This window comes from Tympanuchus pallidicinctus, unplaced genomic scaffold (assembly GCF_026119805.1).
Source record: "Tympanuchus pallidicinctus isolate F22 unplaced genomic scaffold, pur_lepc_1.0 scaffold18, whole genome shotgun sequence".
Taxonomy (NCBI): domain Eukaryota; kingdom Metazoa; phylum Chordata; class Aves; order Galliformes; family Phasianidae; genus Tympanuchus; species Tympanuchus pallidicinctus.
The window spans coordinates 2,798,209-2,826,176 of NW_026294699.1; the positions used below are offsets into that span (position 1 = coordinate 2,798,209).

The window sequence follows — 27,968 nt, forward strand, 5'->3', positions numbered from 1 at the left end:
TCATGCGCACCGCGCCCGGCGCGGAGTAAGGGCGACGGTTGGCGCCCCGCGCATGCGCTGCGGCTGGGCGGCGGTGCTGCCCGCCGTGGCGGTGGGGGGGAAGATCGGCCGGAGCTCGCCGTGCCGCGGCGAGGAGGTCAGCGGTGGGCCGGGCGGGGGCGGCGGGCCGGGCGGGCAGGGCCGAGCGAACCGCGCTTCAGCGGTGGCGGCGGGCGGGCGGACGGCGCGACGTCATGACGTCATTGAGGCGCCACCTGTCGGCGCGGCGCCACCTGCCGGCGGGGAGGGGGCTGTGTCGGCCTTTGGGGTGACTGCGGTGCGGGGGCTGACGTCACCCGGCCGGGCGGCGGGAACGGATCCGAGCGGGATGTGCGGAGCTGCGGCTGTCGGTCCTGAGTCACCAGCTCCTCTTTAATGGCCCAGTGCTGGGCTCTGTTGGAAGGAAGGGCGTTCACCCCCCAGCCGTCCCTCTGAGGACTCCCAGTTAGCAGTGTGAGGAGCTGTGGCTTCTGCTTCCAAAAGCTCCGACCCTGCCAATAGAAATACCTTTTTTTTTTTAATTTAATTCCTTGTTTTGATGCACAGCAAGGACTCTTCTTGAAAGCCCTTTTCTAAGCAGAATGTGTATTTTATGTAATTTTACTGCTTACTCAGTACTGTTCCCTTTACTGGAACCTCTGTGGTATGTTGTTGTCAAGTCCTTTGGTTTGGGTTCTGTTTAAATCAATAACTTTCCTGTTGATTTCAGTCCTATCAAGTACCCGTTTCTGGAGCCCCAGCTGCGTGTGCCGCTGATTGGCGTGCTGCTGTGTTTGCATACAAGCAGAGGGCATTTGCACCTGAGCAACCGTTACTCTTTATTTGTACGTTACTTCCCCTTTATCCTTCCTTAGGAGGTATAAAATAAAAATCTGTTCTTGGCAAAGGCTTTTGTAAACTCGGGTTGGTTTCTACAGCGTCCAAAATGTAGAGGGACATTTTGTCATGTAAGTAGCGACTTAAATTAACGTGTGATGAAGTTTTTGTTGGATCTGAAGTGCTTTACCATATGTAGCAGGCACTAGCAGGGGGAGGCAGAGACTTGAGAAGTGTGAGCACAGGACCCTGATGGGATATAAAGTAACGTAAGGGGTGGTGGCAGGCAGATGTGGACACTGGCCAGTGCTAAGGTTGCTTGTTACAACCTGTTCCTAGCTATCATTTTCTTGCTTATATAGGCTTGCAATAATTTGTCATTTCCCATGTTTCCACATCTGGTTTTGTTACCCTTTTCTGGCACAGGAAAGCAGTCAGGGGCCAGGGCTGGGGCTTGTACCTGACTTTGAATGCCTGTTCTGCACTCGGTTGTTTTCTCCTCCTTGCTGTCCTCAGTAATAATGGGATTGTGCTTCCACAGACAAAGAGAACCTGCCCTGTGCAGTTCTGGCACCGTGACTTTGTGGAGCAGTGTGTGTGATGAAGGTGCTGCTTAGCACAGAGTCTAGTGAGGAATCTTTAAAGAAATCTATGGAAATTCCAGACATAATGCTGCGGACACGCCGTGCTGCTCTCCATCAGGAATGGGAAACATTGGGAACCTATAGGAAGATTTTTTTATTATAAGATTTGGTCTGGAAAAATCCCTAGGGATTATCTTTCTGGTGTGGCTTCCAGAGCAAACACTACAGAAATTCTTTCCCTTTGCAGTGTTTGGACTGGCACGACCCAGAGTTTCACTACCAACCTCCACATCTTCAGGCTGCAGCTTTCAAAAAAAGGGGATGGGGCAACAAAACTTCCAGTGCCACCTTAACAGCATGAATCCCAGTGTCTTGCCAACGCTGTAATTAGCACCCTAGATCCATACACCATGGCAATTAACTTGCTTCTGAAGACCATGGAGATAGATAACGGTTGCTTTAGTCCTCCTGTTCTTTGACTTCCCTTTAAATCAAGGCCTGCCTTACAGGCCCAGGACCGCTCCTATGTTGATCTTGCTGCTGGAGGAAGTGGGAGCAGGTGCTCCTGCTCAGACAGGTGCCACCCATCCTGCAGCACATGCCCCGTATTTCCTGCTATGGGGGTCCCACGCTGCAGGCAGGAATGCTGAGCCTGGCAGGCTGCTTCTTCCGTGGGGAGAGGGGCTGCTGCAGGATGCTGCAATTTGTGCTGTCACAGAAAAATGAAAATCCCTTGGATTGGTCTTTGCCTTACTTCCTAGTGCTGAGTAATCCCTACCGGAGTGATTGCTCTTGTATTTGTTAGGAAGACCAAGAAATTGCTCACAACGTAGCCTGGCACTTTCCTTTTGGTGTAGTGTGGGGCCTTCTGTTAGTAAACAATTTTGGGGTCAGCCCTTGGGGATGATGTGTAGTGCTTTGGGGCAGAAGGGGAGAAGGGACAAGTGGTGTTGAGGCACACCTGGCACTGCTCTGCTCCCAGCCATCGTGACGTATTCTTGGGGACCAAAAAGGCAGGAGAACTCTTTCTGGACCAAGTGGGCAGTTGAAAAGCAGTGAGCAGACAGACCCAGGTGGTGCAGATCTGAAAGTTCAGGAGAGGTGGTGTCAGGTGGTTGGGTTGCTGTTAGAATTGCTTTCAGTTGGTGAGAGAAGCTGCTCTGGAAGGTGGGAGAGTAACATATATTGCCTGTTTTTTTCCTAGAAGGATTCTGAGACTGAACTAAGTAATTGCAAACATGTCAGTGTTTAAAGTGTCCTTATGGAAGTGGTTGAAATGATCGTGGAGTTCTTTGGGGATGTCCATCATTGTATGTTTTTGTCTCAGTAGGATGGTTTGAATTCATCAGCAAGCCGTGAAATAAAGAGCAAATTAATACAGTTTACATAGAAATCCTTTGTGAAGGTTCAGGGTATACTCATGGGGCTGGGGAGGGACCAGGAGGGATTCTCCTGGGAAATGAGACAGTAGAAGGACTCCTATTTTAGAGAACAGAGTCTGGAAGATGTGATATGTATTATTTAATAAAGTATTAAATGGTCTAAAGAGAGTAGATTTGGAGCTTCTGTGCTGCTTGTCTCATCAACAGACAGTCAATGAAGTAAGAAGGGAAAGAGACCTGATGTAAGAGTGTTGCTTTCTCTGGGAGCTCGTTCAGCAGATGCCTGTGGCCATAAAAACTGCAGGATCAGAAAGGCTGAGCGTGCTGTGTGGATGGACGATGATGACACTGAACACTGGGGGATTTTTTAAGAATGAAATGTTGCCATTCTGGTTTTCAAGAGAGTTTCTAGGAAACAAAATGAGTCCCAAATGGGAAAGGCTATGACAGGCTGTTTGAAGGATCATAGGATAACTCAGGCTGGAGGTGACCTCAGGAGGTCTCTGGTCCAAGCTTCTGCTCGCCCACCCTTGGCTGTGAGCAGTTGCTCAGGGCGCTGTCCATCCTATCCGACCCGTTCTGCCTGCTGGGCTCTCAGCACGTGGCACTGGGGCAGTGGTGCTGGGCTGAGCAGACCTGAGCGACGTGTGCAGGTCTCCTCCTTACTTACACAGGTCAATGCCAGAGGCAAAACACAGCACCATTGGAACGTGTCATTTCCTTCTCCCTCCTCTCACACCCTGGAACTATGATGAAGAGCAATCAGTGCAGTGTACACTAACTCTCACCTTCTCCTTTCGTTTGTCAGGTTCCATCTTCCATTCTTACTGATCTTGCTTTGTTCTGATCTGATGATCCTCATTTACGTGACGGGCACAGCTGAAGATTTGGCATCTAAGTAGATAGGTAAGTGCCAGCATTTATTTTATTTGACCAGCTTCTGTGATTTGTAGAGTCCTAAATCCTTCCAAAGTGAATTGAAAGCTATGCTGAGAGCAATTATGTTCAAAGCCATTACTTTTCCAGCTCTACAAACTCGTGCCAAAACTGGCTGTCAGGTCACACCGACAGTAGCAGCATCGGAAACACTGAGATGCAGAGCAGGAGCCTGGGCATGCAAGTCTGGAAAGGGAAGAATAAGACATAAATTGTTTGTTAGTTTTGCATTGTTTCTGTGTTTGACATGGTCTTCATGGGGCACTGAACATTGATTGCAAACACAAAAGTGCAGATCTGTTTCAAAATTTACTGTCAGGCACTGGCTGTAAATAAGCTGACAGTACAAGTGTGTCTGTGAGAAGTATTTAAGGCCGTGGAGGATGTGAGATTCTATTTTTCTGCACACACTGTCTCCTACTTAGGAGAAAAAGGTTAATTTACAGCAATAACTGCACCAAGATTCTGTCCAGGAAAATGAAATTTATGAACTGGCTACATAAAACTTCAGTTTCTCTCTGGCAGGAAATGACTCCAAGATTCACAGCAAAATCCTCTGCTCGTTCAGGAGGCTATGTCTAAAATAAATAAATCCATTAACATCTGTAATTGCTTATAGGAAAGGCTGACCCATGAAAGTGTGTAACCAGCATTCCTCAGCCTTGCCTGTCTGCAGCCAAACCATTTGAGAAAACAATCTTGCCTGTGTTTTTCCTCCTCTTTGAGTCTTTCGGTGCCCAGAGCTTTGCTGGAGAAACTGAGCTACAGTTGCTGCCATTCCAAGTGAAACACTCTGTTAGAAAGAATTAGGTTTGGGGAGCAGTATAAAACCTCTGGTAAAATAGCCAGAACTGTAGTGAGCTTAGGACTGGGAAGAAGAGGACAATCAAAATGTCTAAGAATAGAGATCTAGTTTTAATGTTGCCTGGGGATTGATGACATTTCCATCTGGATATTACAGCTAGCGCTCTTCCAAGTAATTCATAGCTAGTGTAGCTTTTTATAGCTGAAAAAGATGAAGAAACCCTGCAATATCATTTGTTTAGTCTGTTTACCTTGTGTGTTTGACAGCAGTGTGACATGGTTAGTGCTGTAAGTTACTGCGTACTCACTGGAGGAGTTGAGTGTTAGCAGGGGAGCTGGAGCTGAACGTGAGCAGGCCATGGGGGCCAGAAAAGATGAACGTGCCAGATAGAGTTTTTCTAAGACTTGTCCTTGAAACCCTCTTGAAATGCAAGAAATTCCCTTTATTTACTTCTGAGAAAGAAGTGAGGCTCTCCCTGTTACAGGTGCACTAAGAAGAAGCCCCTGGGCAGAAGCTCACCCAGTATCAGATGCGTGCTTTCAAAGCTTTCCTCTTCTCTCCTCATGTGGCTTGTGTTGGCTGTAGTATAGCTGTAGTGGTTTGAATCAGTACATGCTTGTCCTATTATTATTTTGGACAAATTTGGTTCTCCCCTGCCCTTTCACATCCTGCATGTGTATATGACACCCCACGTAACCCCCTTGGTGTATTTCTTTGTTTCAGGGCTTTCCTAGGTGTCTTTCTGAAGCCCTGTAGCATACCAAGAAGAACCTGTGCGTGCTCTGCACAAACTGCAGTGTTTACTTTATGGTCTAGAGACATCTGAAGAGCCAGATTGTCGGTGCAGTATATGTGAAGGCAAGTGGGGTCTGTGAAGAGAGAATATGGCTGCGAATTAAGTGTGGAAGAAAGAACTGTGGGAACGATGAGGAAATGCCCACTGCTTTGACCTCAGTGAATTCTGGATGTCGGAGCTCCCTGAGGGGATGGAAAAGGTCATGTAGGATGCACACCTGAGCTGATTCTGATGTCTTCTGCTCTCCTTCAGTCCACACAGTGTCATTAGAAAACAGCGTTACTGGAACCTGCAGGCCAATGGATGAACAGGACAATGATTTTAAAGAGTTGTGGGCAAATCTTTTGGGTAAAGGGAAGAAAAAATCTGGGGATACTGAGGCAGCAAAGAGGGCTCAGAAAAGATCAAAGAATACTGCAGCAAAAAGCAGAGTAAGAAGAGGCAAAGCTGCTGCTAAGAGCCAAAACCATCACCTCTTTCCATCTGCAAAGCAAAAAAGCTTGCTTCAGGATTTGGGTCCTAGGATACAAACACTGGGGCACAAAGCAGACAGTGACACTGCGGCCTGCAGTAGTGGTGACACTTCAGAAGGGGATGGAAGCAGAAGCCCTTTCCCTGCCAGCCAGCTGAGTTCCACAGCCAGTGACTGTAGCCAGGGGACTCTGACAGGTGAGTCAACCAAAACAGAAAATACACTGAGAAGAGTGGAGCTCTTCACCTGGAGAAGACAAATAACAGCACTGTTGAAGGAGTTTCCATCTGCACTTAGCTACGTAGGCTTATCTAGGCATTTAACCCAACAGTGTGCTCTGTATAGATGATGTAAAATGCTTCTTCTTTTCTCAGATGTGGTGTTATCACAAAGCAATCTATTAGGAAGTCATGATTCAGTGATTTTCACAATGTCAGAATTTAGAAGAACGCCTGTGGAGGTCAGAGCAAAGAACATCAGGAGCCATCAGGACGTTGTGCATTGGGAAGAACAGGGCTTTAGGGCTGTTACCTGTTCTTCTCACTAATGACCTTCAGAGAAGGTTTTCCTTAATATTCCTCTCTGAAGGGGATGGAGAGGTATTTGAACTGCATTGCAGCAGGAAAGCTTGATACTGTTACTGTGGTTATCAATCACAGAGTCACATAATACACTGAACATGAACACATTGTTCAGTTCTCTGTCTAAGAATAAGTGTTGCAAAGCTGAGCCTGGCTTAGCCTGGCTTCCCATCAGCTCTCTGAGCAGCTCAGGGATGCGTTTAAGACTGACTGGTAAAGCTCTGCTGTTTCTTTCCCCTTCCAGTAAATAGTCGGAGTGGTTGCTCCCAGACAACGTTATCTTTCCATCCTGCAACACAGCCAGGGACCTGTTCCTCACCCACCTCAAAGATTCCACCTCTCACAGGCTCCAAGGTGCGGGTGGCAGAGCTGGTAGTGGAGAGAATGCAGCAGTTCAAGAGAGTGGCACCTGATCAGCTAAAACACAGCACAGATTGTAGCTTGCCAAAGTCCTTAACCAGCGGAGATTTTGCTGGTGAAAGCCAAGAGCAGAACTCGGCAGAGAATGGTAAGTTTGTCCTCCTTGCTTTTGTACGTGCAGAAAGAGTGCTGTGGGTTGGTTAGCATGGTTGCCTGAGAAGGAGCCCAGATTCCTGGGCTTTGTTCCCAGCTAGCCCAGTGGCTCATTGCACATGCAGCACTCCAGATCTCTTAGAAAACTTGCTTTCTCAGTCGTTAAAGGACTGTCCATTCCTTTCTCCCAGCTCCTTCCTGAGCCTGAATTAATCTCATGTTAGATTCTGGAGGGCTAGTTGATTTCTTGGAAGCAGATTGAAGTTCTGACGGGGTCAGTCCACTGTGTCATCCTTCCCTCGAGAGGTGAATATGACTCGCAGAATGACCCCATCATTGGTAGCCCACCAGGAGCTCTTCAGAGCTAGTATGTTCTGTGCAGGTGAACTGAATTCACAGAAATTTTGCTCTGCTTTCACTCGTTTATTTGTTTGTTTATTTTATATCAAGGCCCTCTTTCTGCATCAACACGAAATCTGTGTGGTTATGTATAAGACCCCAATTCTTCTTAGCAACTTTAGCTAAAGCTTACCTGCCTTGGCAGTGTGATGTGCTATGAATGCCAGCTGCTGCTCCCATAGTAGAGTAGTTCTGTGTTATTTAAAGAGTGCAGTTTGTACATTACCTTGTGAGAAAAAAGATGTGAAGGTCCAGGAGGAAGATTGTAGAGCTGACTTCTGTGTGTCTGGTTTGGTAATGACAAGTGTAATAACTCCCTGCCTTTCATACAGGGTTCTTCATTCTCTGTCTTAGCTTATCACGTTTCCTTTCTTTTGCCAGATCTCTGTGATGTTCAGTGCATGCAGCATGACGGTGCTCTGGCTTTGGCCCTTCAGCAGGAAACACAGAAGGATTCCCTGGAAAGCCTGGAGGATGCAGGTTTGTTCTTCTGTCAGATCTGCCAGAAGGATCTCTCAGCTATGAACTCAACGCGACGAGAGCAGCATGTTAACAGGTGAGGGACCAGCAGGATGAGTCCTTTCTGCATCTTCTCCCTGTTCAGTCAGCTTAGCCATTACAGAACACGGTAATCTGAGAGGTGACACTGACCTTTATGGCTTGAATTAGCAAGTTGCTTTGATCTCAAAGCAGAAGCTGATTGTCTTGCCCTGCAGGGCTTCTGCAGAAACGTGTTAAGGTAAATGCTGCTTTTATCAGTAGTGCCTTGGAGGGGCTGTGATTGTGAAGTGGCTAGCAGAAGTCACGAGGAGCTGTTATTGCAGGCCTGCCAATCTCAGTCCACAAAGTGATATTTTGCTCTATTTTGCTAAAAATGGTTTTCATAAGGTCATTTAACATGTCAGTGCACACCTGAGTTGTTTGCTGAGGGAAAAGTATTCAGAAAGAGGGAAAGTTGCATTACAGCATTTGTCAGTGAGAGTGGAGAGGAGAAGAGAAGGTCTTATCAGAATGGTGAGCAACTAAGCTGAAATCAGTGCCCTTAATTGAGCAGTTTCCTTACTTGTAAATATCACACAGTGTTAATACATGATGTGCAGATGGCTTCTTGTAGATTAGCAGTCTGTTGAGGAGGTATCAGAAACAGCACACTTCAACAATTGTATTGTCTTAATGTCAGCACTTTAAGGGGCTGAAGAGTGATTTGGTCTGCCCAGTTCTACAGCTTGTTTTTGAGCAGCTCACATTCACTTGCACTGTCTACAGCTGCATTTTTGCAGGTGCTGCCGCTGTTTCTGTCTTCAGATACTTGGGAATGCAGACGCTCTAAAGCAGTGCCAGTGTCAGGAATAGCTTTGAGAATTGTCTTTCTGAGCTGTTAAAGGTGGTCATACAATGAGATTACAGGGTTATTGGCTGCGGATTTTTTGATGGCAGTCTTCATCATAAGATGTAAAGCTGCAGATGGATGGATGTCTTGGCAAACTGGTAATCACCAGTCCTAGGACATCAAGAGTGGTCTCTTATACAGCCCCTTGTCTGCAGGTTCTGTACTTTATGTCCTAATCAGGGAGTGATTTTTATAGCATGCTTTGTAACACAAACAGGTACTGCGTATCTCTTTGGAGAGGAAGGAAAAAGAATCTGTAACTTTTCCACAGTCTTCCACATACCAGAAATTATTAGCAGTTAATTGTCCAGTACTCTAGAGTGCAGCATTCATTTCAACCACTCTGCTTTTCTGTGGCAAAAAAAGCTGCCATTGTCAAGAGAGATGTCTGCCTTGAAGGTGGCTTGCTTTCTCTGCACTGTATGAGGTCATGCCTGCAGAAGTGATCAGTGACAAGAAATAGCCACATTTTGGGTGAGGAGGACTTACTGCCTCTCTGGTAGGGTGATTCCACTTTTAATGGTGGTTTATAAATTAGCTGGAATGTTAGAATGGATGCAGAAAGAGGGATTAGATGACGGACACACAGTACAGTTTTAGAGGAAGTTTATTGCTTGCACTTGCTCCTGAGCAGCATATTGTTAATGTGCCTCTGAGGCTGTAACATTCAGCTCTGTTACACGTCACAGCCATCACAGCAGCAGGCACATCATTTTGTTAGGGGATGTTTCCTTGGCTGTTAAAGATGTGAGATGGTTGTACTTCCTTGCCTTCAGCAGGGCTTAAAAAGTAGTGTGGATAGTTCTAAAGCTTTGCTGTTGTCTCACAGGTGTCTGGATGAGATGGAGGAAGCACAGACGTCATCCTCCAGCAAACCAGCAGTCCCTGAATGTCCCATCTGTGGGAAGCAATTCCAAACCCCCCAAAGCCGAGTCAGTCACTTGAAACGCTGTGCTGTTGAGATGGATGTTCCTCCTCAGATGCTTCTTCAGGCAGTGCAGATGCAGGTGTCCACGCTTGGTGAGGCACCTCTTCAATTTCCCAGGTATGTGGTGAAAATAGAACCCTACAATGGCCTGGGTTGCAAAGGAGCACAGTGCTCACCCAGCTCCAACCCCTGCTGTGTGCAGGTCGCCAACCAGCAGCCCAGGCTGCCCAGAGCCACATCCAGCCTGGCCTTGAATGCCTGCAGGGATGGGGCATCCACAGCCTCCTTGGGCAACCTGTGCCAGTGCCTCACCACCCTCTGAATGAAAAACTTCCTGCTAATATCTAACCTAAACCTGCCCTTAGTTTAAAAGCAGTGAGATGCAAAGTGTTCCTTTGTCCTGAGAGACACTGACCTTGCAGTCTTTGGAAAGAACTGTAGAAGCAAGGCAGGCTCATGTGGGCCCAAGTCCAAAGAGGATGCTGCTGCACAACAGACTGGGAGTGCTTTTTTTTTTCTCTTTTTTTTGAGAGTTTGTTTTCATCCTGCTTCAACTTTAATTGTTGCCTTTTCATACATATTTTAAAGTGTTCAGGATAGAGATCACAGGTGTTTAAAAAACACGAAACTTCAGTCACTGTTGTGGTCTCATGCTTACCTTCTCAAAGTAAGGTTTTCTCAGGGTTCTGTAGGTAATAAGGAATCTAATCTCTGCTGGGAAAGAAGGCACTCTAGATAGTTTCTCATTATCCCAGAGATGGGGATCACTCTGATGAAGTAGAGCAGCTTCTGAAGTGCTTGGCATTTCTTGTCTCTGACTCAGTCATGCTAAATTGAGCTTCCTGCTGCATTCTTCCATTTCAGCAATCAACCAAGCAGGTCAAAGCGAAAAGTCTCCTCCAAAGAGGACTCAAAGAACAAGCAGAAGAGGGCAAAAATGGAGACTAAGGATGAAGATTTGCTGGTTGCTATGGCGATGTCACGCTCTCTGGTGGAGCAAGAAAAGCAGGAACAAGCAAAATCAGTTACAAATGTGAAACCAGTGGCTGCTTTGCCAATCAGATGGAAGCCAGGATCAGGTATGTATTAAAGTGAATTAATGTCAAAGACTGTGTTATGGGAGGAATGATGTAACTCAGCCTGCTTTTCACTTTCCTGTTGGATACAGGAGGGATGACAGCCCTGTTCATATTTTATTTATTCTGTAAGAGCTTCAGCAGTGTGTAGAATCCTCACACAACCAAGAAGGACTGCGTCGTGTCTGTTGGTTTTAGAGAAATCTCTTATGAATCTCCTGCTTCTCTTTTTTTTTTTTTCACTGATTGTTTTGAATCTGTAGAATATTGTTAAGGTGAGCTGTTGTATTTTTGTAAGCTGTGGAAGTAAAAAGAAATAACTCAAAAATAACATTGTTGTTTCTTATGCAGTAGATTTTTCTCATATTCATCCTACTGCAGCCTTGACTGATGCAGTTTCTCTCTCTGTTTTCTTCCTAGAGCAGACATTATGTGTCTTACATGCTGTTGAGCCTGTGCTTTGCTCTTTCAGTGTACAACAAGGGTTTAGAAAGGAAGACAGCTGGTCAGTGGAGAGTCCTGAGTGCCTGCATAGAGAACTTCACTCTTAGTGACCTCAGATCTCCTCCTGGCAGTTGGATTAGGGGCTGGGCATTAGTAAGAGACAGGTAGTAAAACACAGGATTGCCAAACAGCAGTTGTGCTGTGGTTGTGTGGGCTGTGATTTGATACTATCAGTGACCATGACACGCATATGCACAAAAAGAGTCCTTCATAGATTTGCTTGGTTGTTTTCTTTCCCTCTCTTTTTAGTGCAGCTCTGGGATCTATCGAAACCTGTTCATATAGGCACCATGCTGTGGGTCTGGGAGGTGCACTGCAGGAATATCAGCTGTAATGGTCAGGTTTTGTAGAGATGTGGCATCTCTAAGCATAGAGCAGAGCTGTGCAAGCATGAGGCCATTTTTTTGGAGTTCATTTCTCCAATAGGGGTGATGTGAGGCTTCGGACTCCTTGCAGAAATGCTGAGGGCTGCGTTCAGCTTGCAGCTACATTTTGGTTGTCACTGACTGCAACGCTTGAAGGAGCTCGCGTGTGAGCTCCTCTGCCCTATGTGCTCAGCTGCTTGTTTATTTGGGTTCTTCTTTCTTTTCTTAAAGAAAAAAGGCGACGTAGAAGAGGCCCAACTACCCCTCCTCCATTACTGCTGCAGGATCCGGCGAAGGTGCGCAGAAGGATAGAAGAGAGGCTAGCTGTGCTGCTTGCACAAGAGGTGGAATTCCCTCCCACTCCTCAGCTTCCCACCAGCAGGATTTTGGAGGTTGAATCTGGGAAAGCAGCCTGGCTCTTGCCATTGCCCAAAAACAGGGACTGCTTTTTGTGGAATTTCAGTGCTCTGACAGGACCCTGTGACCCTGAATCCTTCTATGCTGCTGGGTTAACCCCTCCGATTGAACCTTGGAAGCCTGTGCAGGTAGGATGCTCTTTGGTCCACGCTGTGCTTTGTATGTGTCCTAGGTCCCTCACCCTGCAACTTTTTCCTGTTGCATCACTTGATATTTAAATGTGACCCCCTGCCTTTGCATACTCAGTTCTCCTTTCCTGTTGTCCCCTGGTTGTGCAGTTGGATTTTGTGATTTTGAACTTTCAATCCTTACTTCTGGAGAGAAACCAAGGCTTGTATTACCCAGCTTTTTGACCCAAACTGCTGTAGCTCATGGAGCATTTGGACACCTCTCCGAGACACAGGGTTTGGATTTGGGTGATCCTGTGTGGAGGCAGGGATTGGACTCTGTGATCCTTGTGGATCCCCTCCAACTTGGAACGTGACTCTGTGTTGTGCTCAGGCAGCAAAGAATTAGGTGAAAAGTTTAAACTGAAGACTTGCTATTTTTGCCTTTCACAGAGAAGGTGACAGTGCCCAGGATTGTAAAGTGAAGCATTTGCACTTCAGGCTTTCCCTGTGCAACCCACTGACTGTTGGCACATGAGCTTTGATCTTGTTTTCAGTTCCACTGTTTCATTCTGTTTTTCATCCAGATCTCCTGCCTCTTTCAATGCTCTGTATTTTTATAAAACATGCCTTCAGAAAGGATAAAAGTCTTTTAATCTCTCATCTTACTACAGACTTGCTCACCAAGAAGAAATGTATTACTTCTCTTCCTTCCCATATGACTTACTTGAAGGATTGTTTGGTGCTTCTCTTCCAAAGTTACTGTGTGTATATAGATACTTCTTCAAATAACTTTTTCCCTTGTCAAATTGCAGTGTTTTTCACTGTTTTTTTGCTGTTAGGGCTATAATAGAGGGACTCCATTCTTTGTGGATTTTCGACCTCTCAAACGAAAAGCACCAGAGAAGTTTAAAAAGGAGGGAGACCTTTAAAATCAGGGCCGTGTTGGCCCGTCTCATTCCTTCCGTTCTCAGAAAAGGCTAAGCCATTTCTACTGAGAAATGAACAGAACTGTTTTCAGTGGGAAGCAGAAGTCAAACCTGGAAAATATCAGCTCAGAGGTGAAAGTTTGGCATGGTTACTTGTGACTGCAAAAGTATCTTTAGATCTCAGAACAGAAGCACCTGGGCAGCTTCAGCTACAGCTTTTGCCAAACACTTCAGCAATAATAAAATATTTGGATGTTGAATTGGGAACATTTCTACCATCCTTTCTTCTTCCTTGCCAGTTGCCTGCACAGACGTGCACCTTGTGAAACCACTTTTCCTGTATTTTCTCCTGTAGTTCCCTTTTCCCTTTTTCCCTTTATAGCCATCTTTCCTCTAGAGTGTCCTTCATAAAATTACAGTTTCTGCCTTGGAAGCCCGAGGTATGCTCTGTAAGTCTTTACTAGATGTTCTGAAACTGTATTCTGAGCTCTAAAAATACACACTGCACCTAACTTATTGGTGTCTTTTTCCCCTCTTTTGATCAGAATCATAAACCAGAGGATGCTCTGCCATCAGCAGGATCTGATCAGCCAAAAGTATCTCAGCAAATTCAGCCTGACTTTGGTTCTCATGAGTCTACTTGCAGAGAGATTAGAGACCAAACCTGTGATGAATTCAAGTCAGGCCCTGAAGGAGATGGGCAGATTTTGTCTCACAGCCAGAAGGATATTCAGAACCTGCAGGATCTAGTTGAATTGGCCGGGGAAGGACTTACCCTTACGCAGTGGAACCTTGATGTTGGCCATAGTCGTGCAGCAGAGCAGGCAGGTGAGTTCTGGCAGTTTCTTGAGCCCTGTCCCTAATTGCTGCAGCTACACAGAGCCAGACTTTGGTTGTATCGTGTCAGGAGAGCCATGAGAGCATCCACAGGCAGCTGATGAACCGGGAGGTGATGTTGTGGGTGAACATTTCTCTGCAGTAAGCTTTAGTTACAATCAGCAGATGTTTCTAAAATGAGTCCTAAGTCCCATCATTGAGAACTCCCAGCAGCAAATACTACATTTTATTTTAAAATTCCTATAAGGTTATCAGAGGCTTTTCTGCCAGCACAGAGCCCAGGCATATCCAGTGACAGGGCCAGTATGTTCATTCTGACTATTTGGACACTTTCTGTTATGTGTGCTGTCTTCTTGTTCTGGAAACAAGAGATGCAAGAGCGGTGATTGGTCCATTGGTACACAGACCTGAAGTTTATCTGTACCTGCACAGGTGAAAAAGCACAACATCTGCTCTAACCTGCCACTCATAGTTGCATACAGTGCACAGCTGCACTTTTTAGTGTCACCCCTTAAAATGGCCTGGGCTTTTAGCAGAGTGTACTGTGTGTCTCCTGGTCACTTGTGAGACAGAACATGGTTGATGAGACCACCTGTCTGCCTGCATTTTCTCTTGGGTGTAATATTCCTCATTTCTCCAACTAAGCTGCAGCAAATAATTGCTGGTCCTGTAAAACTTGTGCTGGGATTTCAATGAAGATACAGGTTCCTAGGTGAGGGAAATCATTTCTGCACATAAATGTAAACTGTGCATACAGTAATGCGACTGAACCCATTTCTGAAGACATCAATTCCTTCTGTTGCTCCTCATCCTGGTCTGTGCACAGCACACGGATCAGGCTGTGCAAAACTCCTCTTATTTCACTGCTGCCTCTGAGCTTTGGGGCCCACAAGCATTTTGTCTAGGTTGAAATGCAGATCCAAGATGCACTCTCCCTGTCTGCTGGGGTTTGTCCCATCCCACTCTGTGCCTCGTTTTTTTCCCACTGGAGGAAAACTGAGATGTGAGGAAGCGTGCTGTGCTCAGCAATTCCTCCTTTTGGGTGAAAACCTCATGCACAGAATGGTGCTCACATACCCACAGCCTGTCACAGCACAGAGCCATACCCCTCTGAGAAAGGCCTGGGGGACAAGCTGGGTGCCAGCCCAGCCAGGCTCACTGTAGCAGTTGTCCTGGGGAGCTGCTGTGGCAAAGATTCTCTTAGGAGATCTTACATCACTCTGTCTCAGTAGGAAGGTGTTCATGATTTGTGATCCACTTTTTCTTCTTTGAGGAAAAGAACTGAGTTCCAGTGATATTCCATGTACTGGTTTTGTCCCTTCACTTGAAGAGAAGAGATTCCTGACACGCAGCTGTAAGAAAGTAAGGAAAAACCTTTTCCCCACCCTTATTTTGTGTTTGCTTACTGCTGTAAAAAGGAAACTACAGAATTTGTGCAATCTGTAGAAATGTGGAATATTTCCTGTTCCTTTCTATGGAAACAGAGGTACTGAAGGTTCAGTCTCAGGGATGATGATGGCACAGGTGAGATCAATGCACATGGTATTTCTTTGATACCTATGGGCAGACCTGTGAATTTGTCTTGTCCCACCTAACAAGAAAGATGATTTAAAATGACAGGTAACATAAAGCCAATATCTGCATTGTTTATATAAAGAGAATCAGGCTAAACCATTATGTTGAAGCATGAAAAGAATTTGGAAGCAGGGCTGTAGCTGTACTGCTGTTGGTGGTACTCTGCTTGCATTCCCAAGCTTTATCAGAGCATGTTAGCTGGAGCCTGGGAGAGAGAGGGCTGCCTGGTGCTTCATCCAGGCTCACATACCAGTGACTCTGTAGGGTTCTGAATGGAGTTGTTCCTTTTCTGTCACCTTCCTCTCCACATCACGCTTACCAGTGGGAGAGAATCATTGCAAGGGCTGACCTAGGCTGAATTATTAGACATAGAAGCCTGATAGATGGGATAACGTGCAGTTCATGCTTCTTAGACACTCACATTAGCAGCAGAAGAAAATCCTCAGTTGTGAGAACATATATCACAGGAACTAGGTGAACAACCAGTGTGCTCTCTGTGGTGAAAGCCACAGGCCAGAAAGTCACAATTTCTTATGAAGACAGTAGTGTTCTGTAGATCACATTTAGCCTGGATGTCCCTCTCCTTTCTCCTGTAGATGTACAGTCAGTTTTCTTCAATTAAAGTTTGTTTTAAAAACAAGCCCTAACTCATCTCCAGGGGCATCTCATGAAACTTATCATCTTTGGTTTGCTAATAACTGATTGTGCCATGAAAAGTAATAGGAATTGGTGCCAGGTGAGTTTTGGTGCCTTGAGAAGACAATTTTGTGTTGAGCATGTAGAACTCAGAAATTTCTAAAAGAAGACAAATCTTTGAGGTCGGAATCAAATAAATTTGAGCATCCCAATTAATTGTTATAGAAAGTCTAGATGTTCTTTGAAGGTGTAAAAAAATCCATAGCAAATAAAACGTGCTGTTTCATAAGCCTCTCAGCATTAGAACAAATGCCTTTAGCAGTGCAAGGACCGTTCTGATCCTGTGGCTGGAACTCAGTTACCAGCACTAATGTGATGATTGACTGTTCAGATCGAGTTTAATTCCCTGATTCCCAAACAAATGAAGAGTTCAGTTGACAGAGAGATTTGTGCTTCATGAACACAACAGTGGTAAGCACATAGAGCTAATAGATCCACTGCATTAGTGACACATCTCCCTGCCCCGTGCTTAAAAGCCCTGTGACATCTGTAGAATCCAGTCTGGTTGGCTTCTGTAGGAGAGAGAGTGTCTTGGTGATTTCTCTTACAAGATCATGTACCTGCTGGAGCTGTTTTTACACCAACCTGTTTACTTTGCACAGAGAATGGTGCAGCCAGGAGGTTTTTAGTCTTATTTAATTTCCCCATTCTTGATTTGTAATTTTAACATCAGCAGGAAGGCTGTCCTGGGCTGGCTGCCTGGAGCACAGCATCAGGATCTGTGTCTGCTGGCTTCTTGAGGGGCTGTCTTGCAGGTATCCACCTGCCAAGAATAAGAAAGCAAGAAACATGAGATTAATTTCCAGACTGAGCTTCCTATCTTCCCCTTGGAGGTCAGTCCACACCACTCCCAAACACACACAGCCTTTGTAGGCCACCTATGAAGTCTTGGAAGAAGTGCTCTGCTGCGTGCCGCTGTTTGACTGCTCGTTATTACTGGCTGCCTGCAAACACGTGCTGGAGCAAGTGGAAAGGTTGGATTTCCACAGTCCAATGTGGAAACCTGCTAGTAGAATAAAGAGCTGTGTTGTTCCAGGTGGAAGTGCATCTCATGCAGATGTTCTCTAGAGTAAGACTTGCATTTCTTCAACTCTGCAGTAGGCTTAAAAAGCACAGGGTCAATGACTAGTGTGTTGTGTATGAACTGGTTTTCACTTGCTCATTCTCTTAACTGTGAGCTGAGATTATCTCCTGCTTCTCTGAAGCAGTGGGCACCTCCAGAGGCACAGCATTTGCCTCCAGGGATCTGAATCTGTAGAGAATTGCCTGGGGTGAGTTTGTACTGGGAGCAGCTCCAGAGCAGAAACCGTGTCTATCAACCCTTGATATTGTTTCTGCCTTTGGCAGTGTGCCCCAAGCCTCATGTTGCCATTGCCATTTGCAGTCACAGGTAGCTCAGGCAACAAGCCCTCCTCAAACTTTCAGCAAGGTGTTCTGGAACTGTAATAGAAACTAGGAGTTTTTGATGTTATTGTTTGGGGGCTTTTTTGAGTGGAGTTTTCAGGAGGAGTTTATGTAACAAGCATGTAAATTCCTTTCAGCTAGATTACTGCATTAGTTTTATTGCATGTGAGCCCCTTGCTGCAGAGCTGCTCTTCTGAGCTGTCACTGCCAGGCAGTGAATGAGAGGAGAAAGATTCACTGCCCCATCGCTGAGTCACCCTCTTTCTTCTTACTCTAATTACAATGAACTGAGCTCCAGTCCATCAAAGTGAAAACTACAGTTTCCTAAAATGAGGTGGAAGGCAGCAGATCAAGAGGCCAACAGGAGGCAGTGGCTAAACCACATCAGGAAATGGTTTGGCAAAAATCTGATGGTGGTAGTGTGCTGTAATGCAAGGCAGAGCGAGGAGAATGCAGCACTGCTGCCATTTCTTCACCATTGCCAGGCTGTGAAGAAGTAGAAAGGAGGAGGAGAAAAACAAATCCAGAAATGTCTTACAGGCTTGTCTGCTTGTTTCAACTAATGCTGCTGCTTATCTGCGGAAGGCAATGACAGCACATCCAAAATGGGGCCCACGATACAGCAGTGCTGACAGTCTGGGTAATTCTCGTGTCAGGGAGGTGTGTGACAGCTGTGATATGACTTGTCTTTGTGTTCATTCTGTGCTCTAGTCCTCCCTGAGGTCGCTGGCTGCAGATTTCAGTGCAATGGTCAACAACCCCCACCTAAGTGATGTCCAGTTCCAGGTGGACTCTGGGGAAATCCTTTATGCCCACATGTTTGTGCTGTATGCACGGTGTCCGCAGGCCATTCAGACTGTAAGTACTGCTGATAAGTACTCCTGTGCTGTGAGTACTCCTATTCTTCTTCAGCAAAGCCCACACCTACAGTCGGTGCTGCAGGTCCTAATGGCAGGTGCCTGCAGACATGCAGGCAGATTCACCCAGAAGGCAGAATCCTGACAAAGTAATGGAAACACATAGTATGTTATCTGGAGAAATTATAAGGAGGCAAGGATCCTGACTTACGTTCTGCCCACGAGCAATGCAGAAAACTTCCAAGGTGCCCTGTGCTTTTGGGTGTTACATTAATACCAGTGCAGACTCCATCTTAGTATCTCCTGCCTTTCATCCAGACTGGGAAGGTTGATTATGGGTTAAAGAAATTCTGGGCAGTACTTGAAAATAACCTGCACAGGGGTTCTGTCATTGTCACAGTTGCTATGGAGGTAGCTGCACTGAACTGGGCTTTTTGCAGGGATAGTGCATGGTTCCTGTGTCCTTGGAAACGTTTTGGGTTGATTGGTTCCCCAGTTTTCAGTCTTAATGTGAAATTTATTAAGGGATCTTCACAGCCACTATCAAATGTGCCTGGGTCCACAAATCAAAAGATTTAAGAAAACAACAGTGCATTAGCCAGACTTTCTTATTTCCCTGCAACTCTATTTGGCTTCACTGTTCCCATCAGCTGTTTTCATGGGCAGGAATCATTTGCATGAGCACAGTGGTGAGACTGACCCACGCTCTGTGTATTTTATTCCTGCAGAGGGTTGGTTTCCACCAGGTCCATGTCTGCAGTGTTTCACATTTATTTTCCGTGTAGATGCTCTTATTTGTTGAAGCTTTCTGGTAACAGTGAGAAAGTAATTAATCAGAGTTGACTTTGGAGCTCATAATGCCCCCGACTATGAGGAGAGTTTCAGGTAGCGCGTTACATGATTGGACTGCAAAGGAAGTGAAACCTTACTAAACTGGAGAAATGTTCTCAGCAAAATCTGAAGTCAGATTGGACCTACACAGGTAGTGATCCAGTTCAGTGACACAGGGTTTATTTGGTGTCTCTTTTCCTGCAGGACACCAGGAGAACTAGAGATTTGTCCAATTATCAAGAGTAGGTAAATTCAAAACAGCTAATACTCTTTAATAAAAAGTACAGAGGAAGCTTTCCTGTGAGGGAGGTGTAGATAACTCTGGAAGCTGTGCTCTGGGCAGTAACTGGATTCTGAGGCAGAATGGAGAACTCAAGACCATATTTTGCATGTTTAGCTAAAACAACGAGTGGTCAAATTTTATCCAATCTAACAGCTGTGGAGTCAGGCAGGAAAGAATTTGTTCTGTGTGAAGCTCTTCATAACTGGTCGCGTCAGGATCGGGTCCTGGTCCCAGGCCAAGCCTTTGGTGAATGGAAGAAATGAGCTGACACAAATATGAATATTAGCATCGATACTCCTTTGCTAGCAACTTTTTTTTTGTTTTCCTCTTACCCCAGGAGGGCTTTACTTGTTTTTCTCTTCCCTCAGGTTCACAGTGAAGGGTTCTTAGTGGAGGAGGATGGCAACGCGCAGATGCGCCGTGTGCTGCTGAGTGATGTGACAGGAGAGGCAGCCCGTGCTTTCCTGCAGTACCTGTATGCTGCTGATGCTGACATCCCTGCTGAGGTGGTGCCCCAGGTGGGGGCTCTGGCTGCCAGGTTTGTATCATGAGTTTGTTTGGGATCCCTTCTTGCTTTCAGCCCACAGACAGACCCTACGCAGCCCCCACAACCTGGGCTCTTCTGTTGTAGGTTTAGTGGCTAAAAGTTCCATAGTCCTCCATAGCATTACTGCCTTCATGTTTCCCACAAGTCTCTCTTCAGGTTGAGTCTTTGTGAGATTTCCTTTTTCAGCATATGTCTGTCACACCTTTGCCAAGAGTTTTGTCTCAGACTCTGTATTGACAGCTGATGTCAGTGATGAGAAGCATGCGTAGCATGATGTGTGATTCTTAAAGCATTACACTCTATGCACGTGCAAACTGAACACTTCGGAGTGTGTGAGGTCACAGAACACTAATGTATTTTGTCAGCTGTGCTCTCAGTTATGAACCTGGACGTGCACTGAGTAAAGAATGTGGAATAGGAACAGCTGAGACACTGATGGCTGGGTCTTGCCTGTGTGTGTGCACAGGGATGCCTTGTCTGCCATGCCGTGGGGACTTCACCAGTGCAGTTGTCAAAGGGGTTTTAGTCATGCTTTTAGAAGGTTTGTTTGTTTGTTTTAAAAAAAAAAAAGCAAGAGTGAACCTGATGCTTTCATGTGACACCTGGAAAAAGGAATTCTGGGTGTCGGGAGCACAGTGGAGCTTCTATATGTTAGGAAATCAACATCCTCATGCAGATCCTTCACAGGGCTCGCAGGAGTGACCAGGCAGGGAAATACTGAAAGGAGAAGGTATTAACATTACTATTATATCCTTGCATTACATTACTATTATATCCTTGCAGGTTTGGTGTGAGGGAGCTGATGGCAAATTGTGAAAATAACACTGTAGAGAATCAGATGTCTTCTGGAGTGGATTCAGAATGTGATCTGATCTCTGTGACAGATGACAAAGATTGTGAGGACAGAGCAGAGAACTTCCAAGACCTCTTGAAGTCTGTGTGGGTGGGTGAAGATGAGGAAGAAGTAGCTGACCTCAACCAGGAATGCCAGAAGGAGGATGACAATGCGGTGGGTGAACAGGAGCTGGAAGAAATCTATGAGTTTGCTGCAACTCAGAGAAGGATGATTCAAGATAAAACAACACCGAGTGAAGGAACTGACTGCAGCGTGTGCAGTGATACTGAGGCAGCCCAAGAGATGAACCAGCAAACTGAGGAGGAAGAGGTGAAGAGATCTGTATCTTCTTCAGTAAGCAGTAACTTCAAGGATTTGAGGGATAACAGTGATGTGGAAACATCTACATGTGACTTATCTGCAGAAAAAGAGAGAATGCAGAATATAAATAGATACAGAAGCGTGAATGCTACACAGATCACTTCTGTGCCTCACCACAGAGAACCTCAAAAGAGGGATGCAGCATCCCGTGGTGCCACCACTGATGAAGGAGAGACTGTAAGGAGATGCGAAGGTGGAAAGGACTCCAGGTCATCTCAGGCCTCACACGATGTAAAAGGGGAAGATCACTGTGAAAAAGAGTTTCTTAGCTTTGCCATTGATACTAATATCAATGACAGTTACGAACACTTGTTTTCTGCAACTCAGGGAGATTACTGTGAGCCTTCCCCAACAAAAGCAGTCAGTAAAGTATCAGAAGAAGCTCCTGGTGAAAAACACGTTGATGTCAATGATTTTCATCTGCACAGCAAAACACAGAAAGACTTTTCTCCATGTAAAAATGGGTCTTACAGGAGTCCTCCTTCCAAAGCTTTTGTGCCTCTTTTTCCTGCTGTTGGATCTTCACCTCTGTCTCCAAAATCAGACAGAAAGCTTGCGAGCGAACTTATGTCAACACCAAAACAAACAAAAAAATCATTCCCACCTGATGAAATTCTTTTTCAGAAGGCCAATGAGCTGGAGACTGCATCTCCACCAGAGCTTCCCAACACTGATTTAAACAAGCATGTCCCAGTGTTGTCAGCACCAGTTATCAGAACTCAGGATCCTGCAGCTCAGGGGAGCAAGAAGGGTGATGTCATTGTTTTATCTTCTGATGATGAAATGGAGTTAGAAGACAAGAAGTCACCAGAGTCAGGCTCTGTTCTGAAGAAAGTGGAAAGCCCTGAGCAACTGAAATGTACAAATAGAGGACGTGGTCCTGAAGGACCAAAACCTGAACACAACACATCAGTCGCTGAAACAGAGCAGAGATCACTGCAGATCTCACACCTCGTTACAGATAAGGCGCACGTAAGTGATGATGTGAAGATGTCCACTGAGTTGCCTCCCAGCAGCCACGCAGATCCTTGTACAGAGGGTGAGCAGAGCCCAAACCTGAGCCCAGAGAAAATGCTCAGTCATGAAGTGTCTTCAGGTACTGACAGCTCCTGGCTGGTGCCTGACACACCAGTTCTGACCAAAAGCAGAAGTTCCTCAACACAGACCCACGTCACAAGTAGTAACTCTTCCAGGAGTCCAGAATCTAAAGTCAGCACAAAAAGCCTAACAGCTGATAGTAGTAACCGTGAAGTGGACAGAAATGTAAGAGAAGTTCATCAAGCAGCATTGTCAGACAAACATTTGCCTGTGGAGAACTGTGTCAGTGAAAGAAATCTTTCCAGCAGCCCAGAAGCAGGGCCAGTTTTTGAGAAATCTGCACCGCTTTCTTCAGTGGATCCAGTTCTCACCCTTGCTCACACCAACTCACAAAGCAAATGTGATAATACCTCATTTTTGTCCAAATCTGTGCCTCCGTGCCATGGGAAGTCAATGGAAGATAAATCAAACGTCAGCGTGGTTGAGATACAGGACAGTGAGGGGGAGAAGGAAATAAGTATGGTGTCTTTGAGCAGTAGTGTCTTGCTTGCTGATGAGCCTGCAATTCCTGCTGATGACTGCTGGCACAGTAAGTATCTGTCACCAGTCAGAGCTAACAGCCAGGACTCCAGACAGAATGGCCATGCAAACACCAGCGCTGCCAGCAGCCCCCAAACTGACCTTGTGCGTGAGCAGTGGGAGAGCCCAGACCAAGCGTGGGAAATTAAGGGCAGTACTCCTCTTCAAGGAGCTCCTGTTGGCAGAAGAACAACTTTGCTCCGTCTTGAAAAGAGTCCCATTGAGGCATGTACACCATGGGGCAGCAGAGCAAGTTACCTGAACTCCAAACTCTGGGATGAGTGGGATGGAGAAGAGGAGGAAGATGAATTTCCAGAGGTGCTTCCTCTGTCACAGAGGGTATCAGCAGCAGCAGGTGCAGATCCTATAAAGACTCCTGGTGAGAGCTTGCATTTCACTACAGTAGGTTAAATTGTTTTCATTTAAAGTCATTCCACCTCTTGTTCACTTGATATGCTGGTAGGGATTTTGGCTGCCTGATTGTAGTTGTCAGGGCCAGACGCAGAGAAGGTACAGTCATTTTCTATAGCTGGGGAGCACATATCTAAATTGAGGTTACTGGAGCACACCTGCTTGTGTGTCATTCTTGCTGGTTCTTTGATGATGTCAGTGGTCACTGCAGAACCTACGGGTACCTGGAGGAAAAAAGAAAGGAAATAAACCAACCAACCATAACCAAATCAAAACAAACAGTCTTCAGTTTGCGTGCTGATGGATGTGTATTCACTGTAGTACTAGGTTTCTGTACAGTCTTCTCCTTTTCATGCATTCAGGAAGCGATGCTTGTGCTTACATCAGGACATCTGGTAAGCAACAAGATGCAGCTCTCTAGCACAAGTGCAGTGGGTTTCCTTGTATTGAAGGTAGCTGGGCTGAGCACTGATCCCAGCCCGTGGATTTGCTTCATGCATGCTTTTCTGCAAAACTGCTGATGCATGATTGTCTTGACTTTCATTGCCTTCTATTTGCTGTTTCTGGGGCCTTGTAGTAGATCTCTGAGTGCTGGCAGATACCTGAGTGCACGGCACAGCAAGAAGTCAGCGTGGTACATGTAAGAATGAGAGCCACAGTCTTTCCATCTTTCCGCCTGCTTTGCCCTGGGATCCACAGGAGTTCAGCCTTCTTGAAAGCCTGACGGTGCACAGAATGCTAACATAACCTTTCTGGTCCCAAGAACTTAGAAATATTACTATTTTACATGTGTTGCACTTGCGTGGTTCCTTCCATCTAACACCAATAAATGATCTCACAGTGCCTAATTAAAATATTGCTCTGTACTAAGTGAGTAGTTTAACCGGTGCTGACAGCATGACCTGCAAAACTGGCTGCTCTTCACAATGGCAGCAAATCTACTGGTTCATCAAATCAGTATCTAACTCAGGACCCCAGGAGCTTGACTTGCTCAGTTTCTTCTTCATCAGGTCTCCCATGAAATTTCCTTCATGGAAAAGAACTGCTTCATGGAATTCACTAAACGCTTTTTTCACTGCCTTGTGAGAGCTGCCTGTTCTAACAGAGCCCTGAATGGCCTTTGTAGTCAGACCTGACTTACACCTTGATGTGAACCATTTTCCATTTTCAATTCAACAAAAAGCAAGTGTCCCACTCTAAAAAGCAAAAGAAGTGTCAGCTGTTCCATCCAGTATGAAGGTGAGTAGTAAGTAAAAGAGTTTGTACTGCTGCTTAATTATTATATAAAATTAGAATATCTGCCACTAAGAATGAAAAACAACAGCTATTTTAAGTGCTAAGTGTGATCGTGGTGATTTCATTCTGCCGCAGAACCTGCATGTCAAGAGAACAATTCTCCCAGCACTCCAGTGACACCAATGCCATCTTACTCCATGATGGAGACACCACAGCTGAAGGAGGAGTTGAAAAGGTTAGCGTTACCTCCGTGAGTACATCTCTTGCAGCACAAACTTGTGAGCAAGTAGTGTGAAAGGAAGCAACTGGGATGAAAGAGAAACCTTGGTGAAGCTCTTCCAGCTCACCACTGGAGTTCCTCGCATGAGCACCTTCCTGAGGTATGGCAGTGGAAGGTGCAGCATTATCTTAGCCTAAGCTCTTACTTTTTCCTTTCAGATTTGGAGTTCGTGCTCTCCCAAAACGCCAGATGGTGTTGAAACTGAAAGAGATATTCCAGTATACTCACCGGGATGGGGACTCTGACTTTGAGGATGAAGTCCCCTCCTCCCAGCCTCCCCAGAAGTCCCCTGCCAAACGCTGTAGGCAGTCAAAGGCAGCTCAGACTACAGGTGGAAAGAGTCCCAAAGCCTCGAAGGCTGTGAGCAAAAGGAAGCAGGTTGCAACAGGTTCTTCAGTGCTCCCTGTAGGAAGGAGAGAGAATGACCTTGTCCGACCCTCTAAAAAAGGCTGTGCAGCACCCAAGCAGAGAAATGAAATGATACATCATCCAGAAGGAAACAGAGAGCAGAACAGGTCAGCTGCATCTCCAGAAGGATGGTCTCTGGGAGCTGATGGTGAGGAACCAATGCTGTCTGCATCTCAGAAGTCTGCAGTTTCTTCGGGGGATGGAAGTGACGTCTCCTTCAGTTCACAGAGGTAAGGGAGTAAAATACTGAACAGAGTAGTCAAAGATGCAAGACAGAGATGAGCTAGGAGCACGGCTAAGAGGTGAGCTTCTCCGTGGCCTACAGGAGCCCTGCTGCTTCCTTGGGTTTGTCATCTGAAGATCAACACCATCGTGTAAAAGAAATGAACTTTGGGCTGTTTGCTCTAAATCCCAGTGAGCTATTCTATTCCCAGAGCACAAAAGCTTGTGGCTGAGGCCACATGTAGGCAAGGCCCACGTCTGGCATGCCCAGTCAGTGCTTGTCACAACAACGAGCATTGGCTGAGAGCTGCATTTGGCATAGAGAAAGGAGAGCACAGCAGTACTTAGCAGAGAAGGCCGTGGTACAACAGCAGTAGGTGCTGTGGGTCAGAAGCAAGGAATGCCAGCCAGTTCCAGGCCTCCATGAGCAGGACTGGAGCTGTCAGGGCTGGAATGGGAAAGTTTGTAGAACGTGTGCCTTGTTTTTCACTCAGCATGTGTACTGGTATCAGTCTATGATCCTACAAGTAGTCACAAGGGCTGGCCACCAGCTATGTAGGGAGCTCTCGGTCTGGTCCTCGTGGCTTGATTCTTTCTTTGATTTCGGGTACACTTGGCCTTCTTTTTAGTTCTTTTGTGAAGGAATTGGAGGCCTATGCATTTGCATCTGAAGAGGAGGAAGAAGAACTTCCAGCATCCCAGGCAGCAGCTCGGGAAGAAGAAAAACTGGAGGCAGTGAGGTGCTACATCCGCTCAAACCCAACCCTGTACGACAGGATTCTCTTCTATGAGCCTATTGAGCTGGCTGACCTGCACGCAGAATTGAAACTGAATGGCATTAAGATTTCCAAGGCAAAGCTGCTGGACTTCTTAGATGCTCAGTGCATCACCTTTACCACAGCTGGAGCCCGGAAAGAGAAGGAACAGAAGAGAAAGGGGAGCAAAAAAAAGAGGAAACGATACTGAATGGATCCCACTCCTCTATCCTGAAAATTTCCTTCACAGAGGCCTTCCTCCTAAGGTGGAAACCCTGTTGCAGGCTGCTCCTGGTGGAGCTGGTGTGATCGGTGGGTGCACTGCTCCTCCTTGTGGCCTGCTGTCCAGATGACACGCTGGAAAATGGATCTGAACTGAGCTCCTGCTCTCAGCTTTCCTCTGAGCTGCACAAAATCCTCTTTCGGGAGCCTTTTTATGTTCCCTGATTTTCATCCTGTGCATTCTCTTGTCTTTCCATTTTAGTAGTTTTAGATCCCCAGCTTCTCTTCTTGTTGGTGCTTCTGAGATGGCTGCTTCCTCCAGTGGTACTTGCCACGGTCCTTGCCCTGGCCTTGGCCTGAACCCTTTTTGTTCCAATATTGAGTGGAATAACCCATGTGTGTTTCGTAAGTGGCTGCAAAACAGTGCAGGTGTTTTTGTGGTCTGTTTGTGGTGGCTGCATCACCAGATGTCACGTAGAAGCCACTGAGGTTTGAACGTTCAGTTGTGTGCATTCACTTTGCTGAGATTGGTGCTAAAGACATTACAGCTCCATTTTCTGAGTACTGTTTCACCGTGTCATTGTAGCTTGACTATGTGACATTTTAAACAAGACAGTGTTACAGTGACCAATGGATCTCTCAAGCAATTCTCACACCCTGATCTAAAGCCTCTGGTGGATCTGTCTTGTCATTTCCAAACTGGACCAATATTTGGTTGGAAACTGTCTGGGACTTTTGGGGAAGTCTTGGACACTAAATAATCATCTTATTTATTAACTTCTACCACACCTTTGGATTTTTCTCTGTTCTGGCAGGTCTGAGTCTGCAGAGTCTCACTCACCAAAGTAGACACAATAATTAAAAAGAAAAAGCTTGATTTCTGAATGTATTTATGTATTTGGAACATGCTTTTTTATTTTATTATTTGATACAGCACTGCCTTGGTTTTATTTGATTTCTATACAATAAACAATTTGGAAGGAAATAATGCTAAGCTATAAGCAATGTCTTCTGAGGGACTTTTAGGGATGGTTCTAAGCAGAAACACTGGGTCTGGTTGAGAGCAGGAGGAGCTGTGCACTCTGTGCCTGTGCTGCTCAAAACCTGAGCAAAAAAACTGGAGGAGGAGCATTTGTGCCAGGTGCCCTGCAGCACAGAGAGGTGGACTGGGAGAGATCAGCCTGCACTGATGGATGGTGGATTGGTGACCTGGAGGGAGTCGAGCTGCACAGGGCGTCAGCAATGCGTGCACCAAAGGTAAGGGAGACTGCAGGGAGGGCAGGAGAAAGGAGGGGGTCTTCCAAGAGGGACTGTGGGATGGGTCTGGCCTTGGAGGGGACATAGGTAACCACAGAGGGCCTGCGACCTTCCTTCTCTATCAGGTGTTGCTGTAGCATGTGTGATGGCATAGGGACTTTCAAGCAACACTTTCTGCCATCTCTTGTGACTTGTCAGGAATTTGGGGCAGTTTTCTTCCTGGCAGTCACATCACTTTTGCTCCCTCATCTTCTTGTGCAAGAGTGCTGTGTGAT

The 27,968-nt window shown here is 46.0% G+C and overlaps 1 protein-coding gene across 7 annotated transcripts; it reads left to right on the forward strand.

Annotated features, from left to right (window-relative positions):
• On the forward strand, positions 1 to 27,424 carry SLX4 (SLX4 structure-specific endonuclease subunit). 7 transcript variants are annotated; one of them, XM_052679681.1, is made up of 16 exons: positions 1 to 136; positions 3,630 to 3,727; positions 5,286 to 6,027; positions 6,656 to 6,919; positions 7,705 to 7,879; positions 9,543 to 9,758; positions 10,506 to 10,720; positions 11,818 to 12,131; positions 13,585 to 13,867; positions 15,150 to 15,238; positions 18,263 to 18,409; positions 19,891 to 20,060; positions 20,853 to 23,281; positions 24,685 to 24,784; positions 24,988 to 25,467; positions 26,089 to 27,424. In XM_052679681.1, exons 3-16 carry the CDS (start codon positions 5,658 to 5,660, stop codon positions 26,423 to 26,425), a joined length of 5,589 nt encoding a protein of 1,862 aa, XP_052535641.1. In that variant the 5' UTR covers positions 1 to 136; positions 3,630 to 3,727; positions 5,286 to 5,657; the 3' UTR covers positions 26,426 to 27,424. The 7 variants fall into 7 exon arrangements, 5 of the variants coding, with proteins under 5 accessions (XP_052535641.1, XP_052535645.1, XP_052535644.1 ...); XM_052679685.1 differs by having other exon boundaries at positions 20,853 to 23,257; XM_052679684.1 differs by having other exon boundaries at positions 15,156 to 15,238.
• The last annotated feature ends 544 nt before the right edge of the window (positions 27,425 to 27,968 follow it).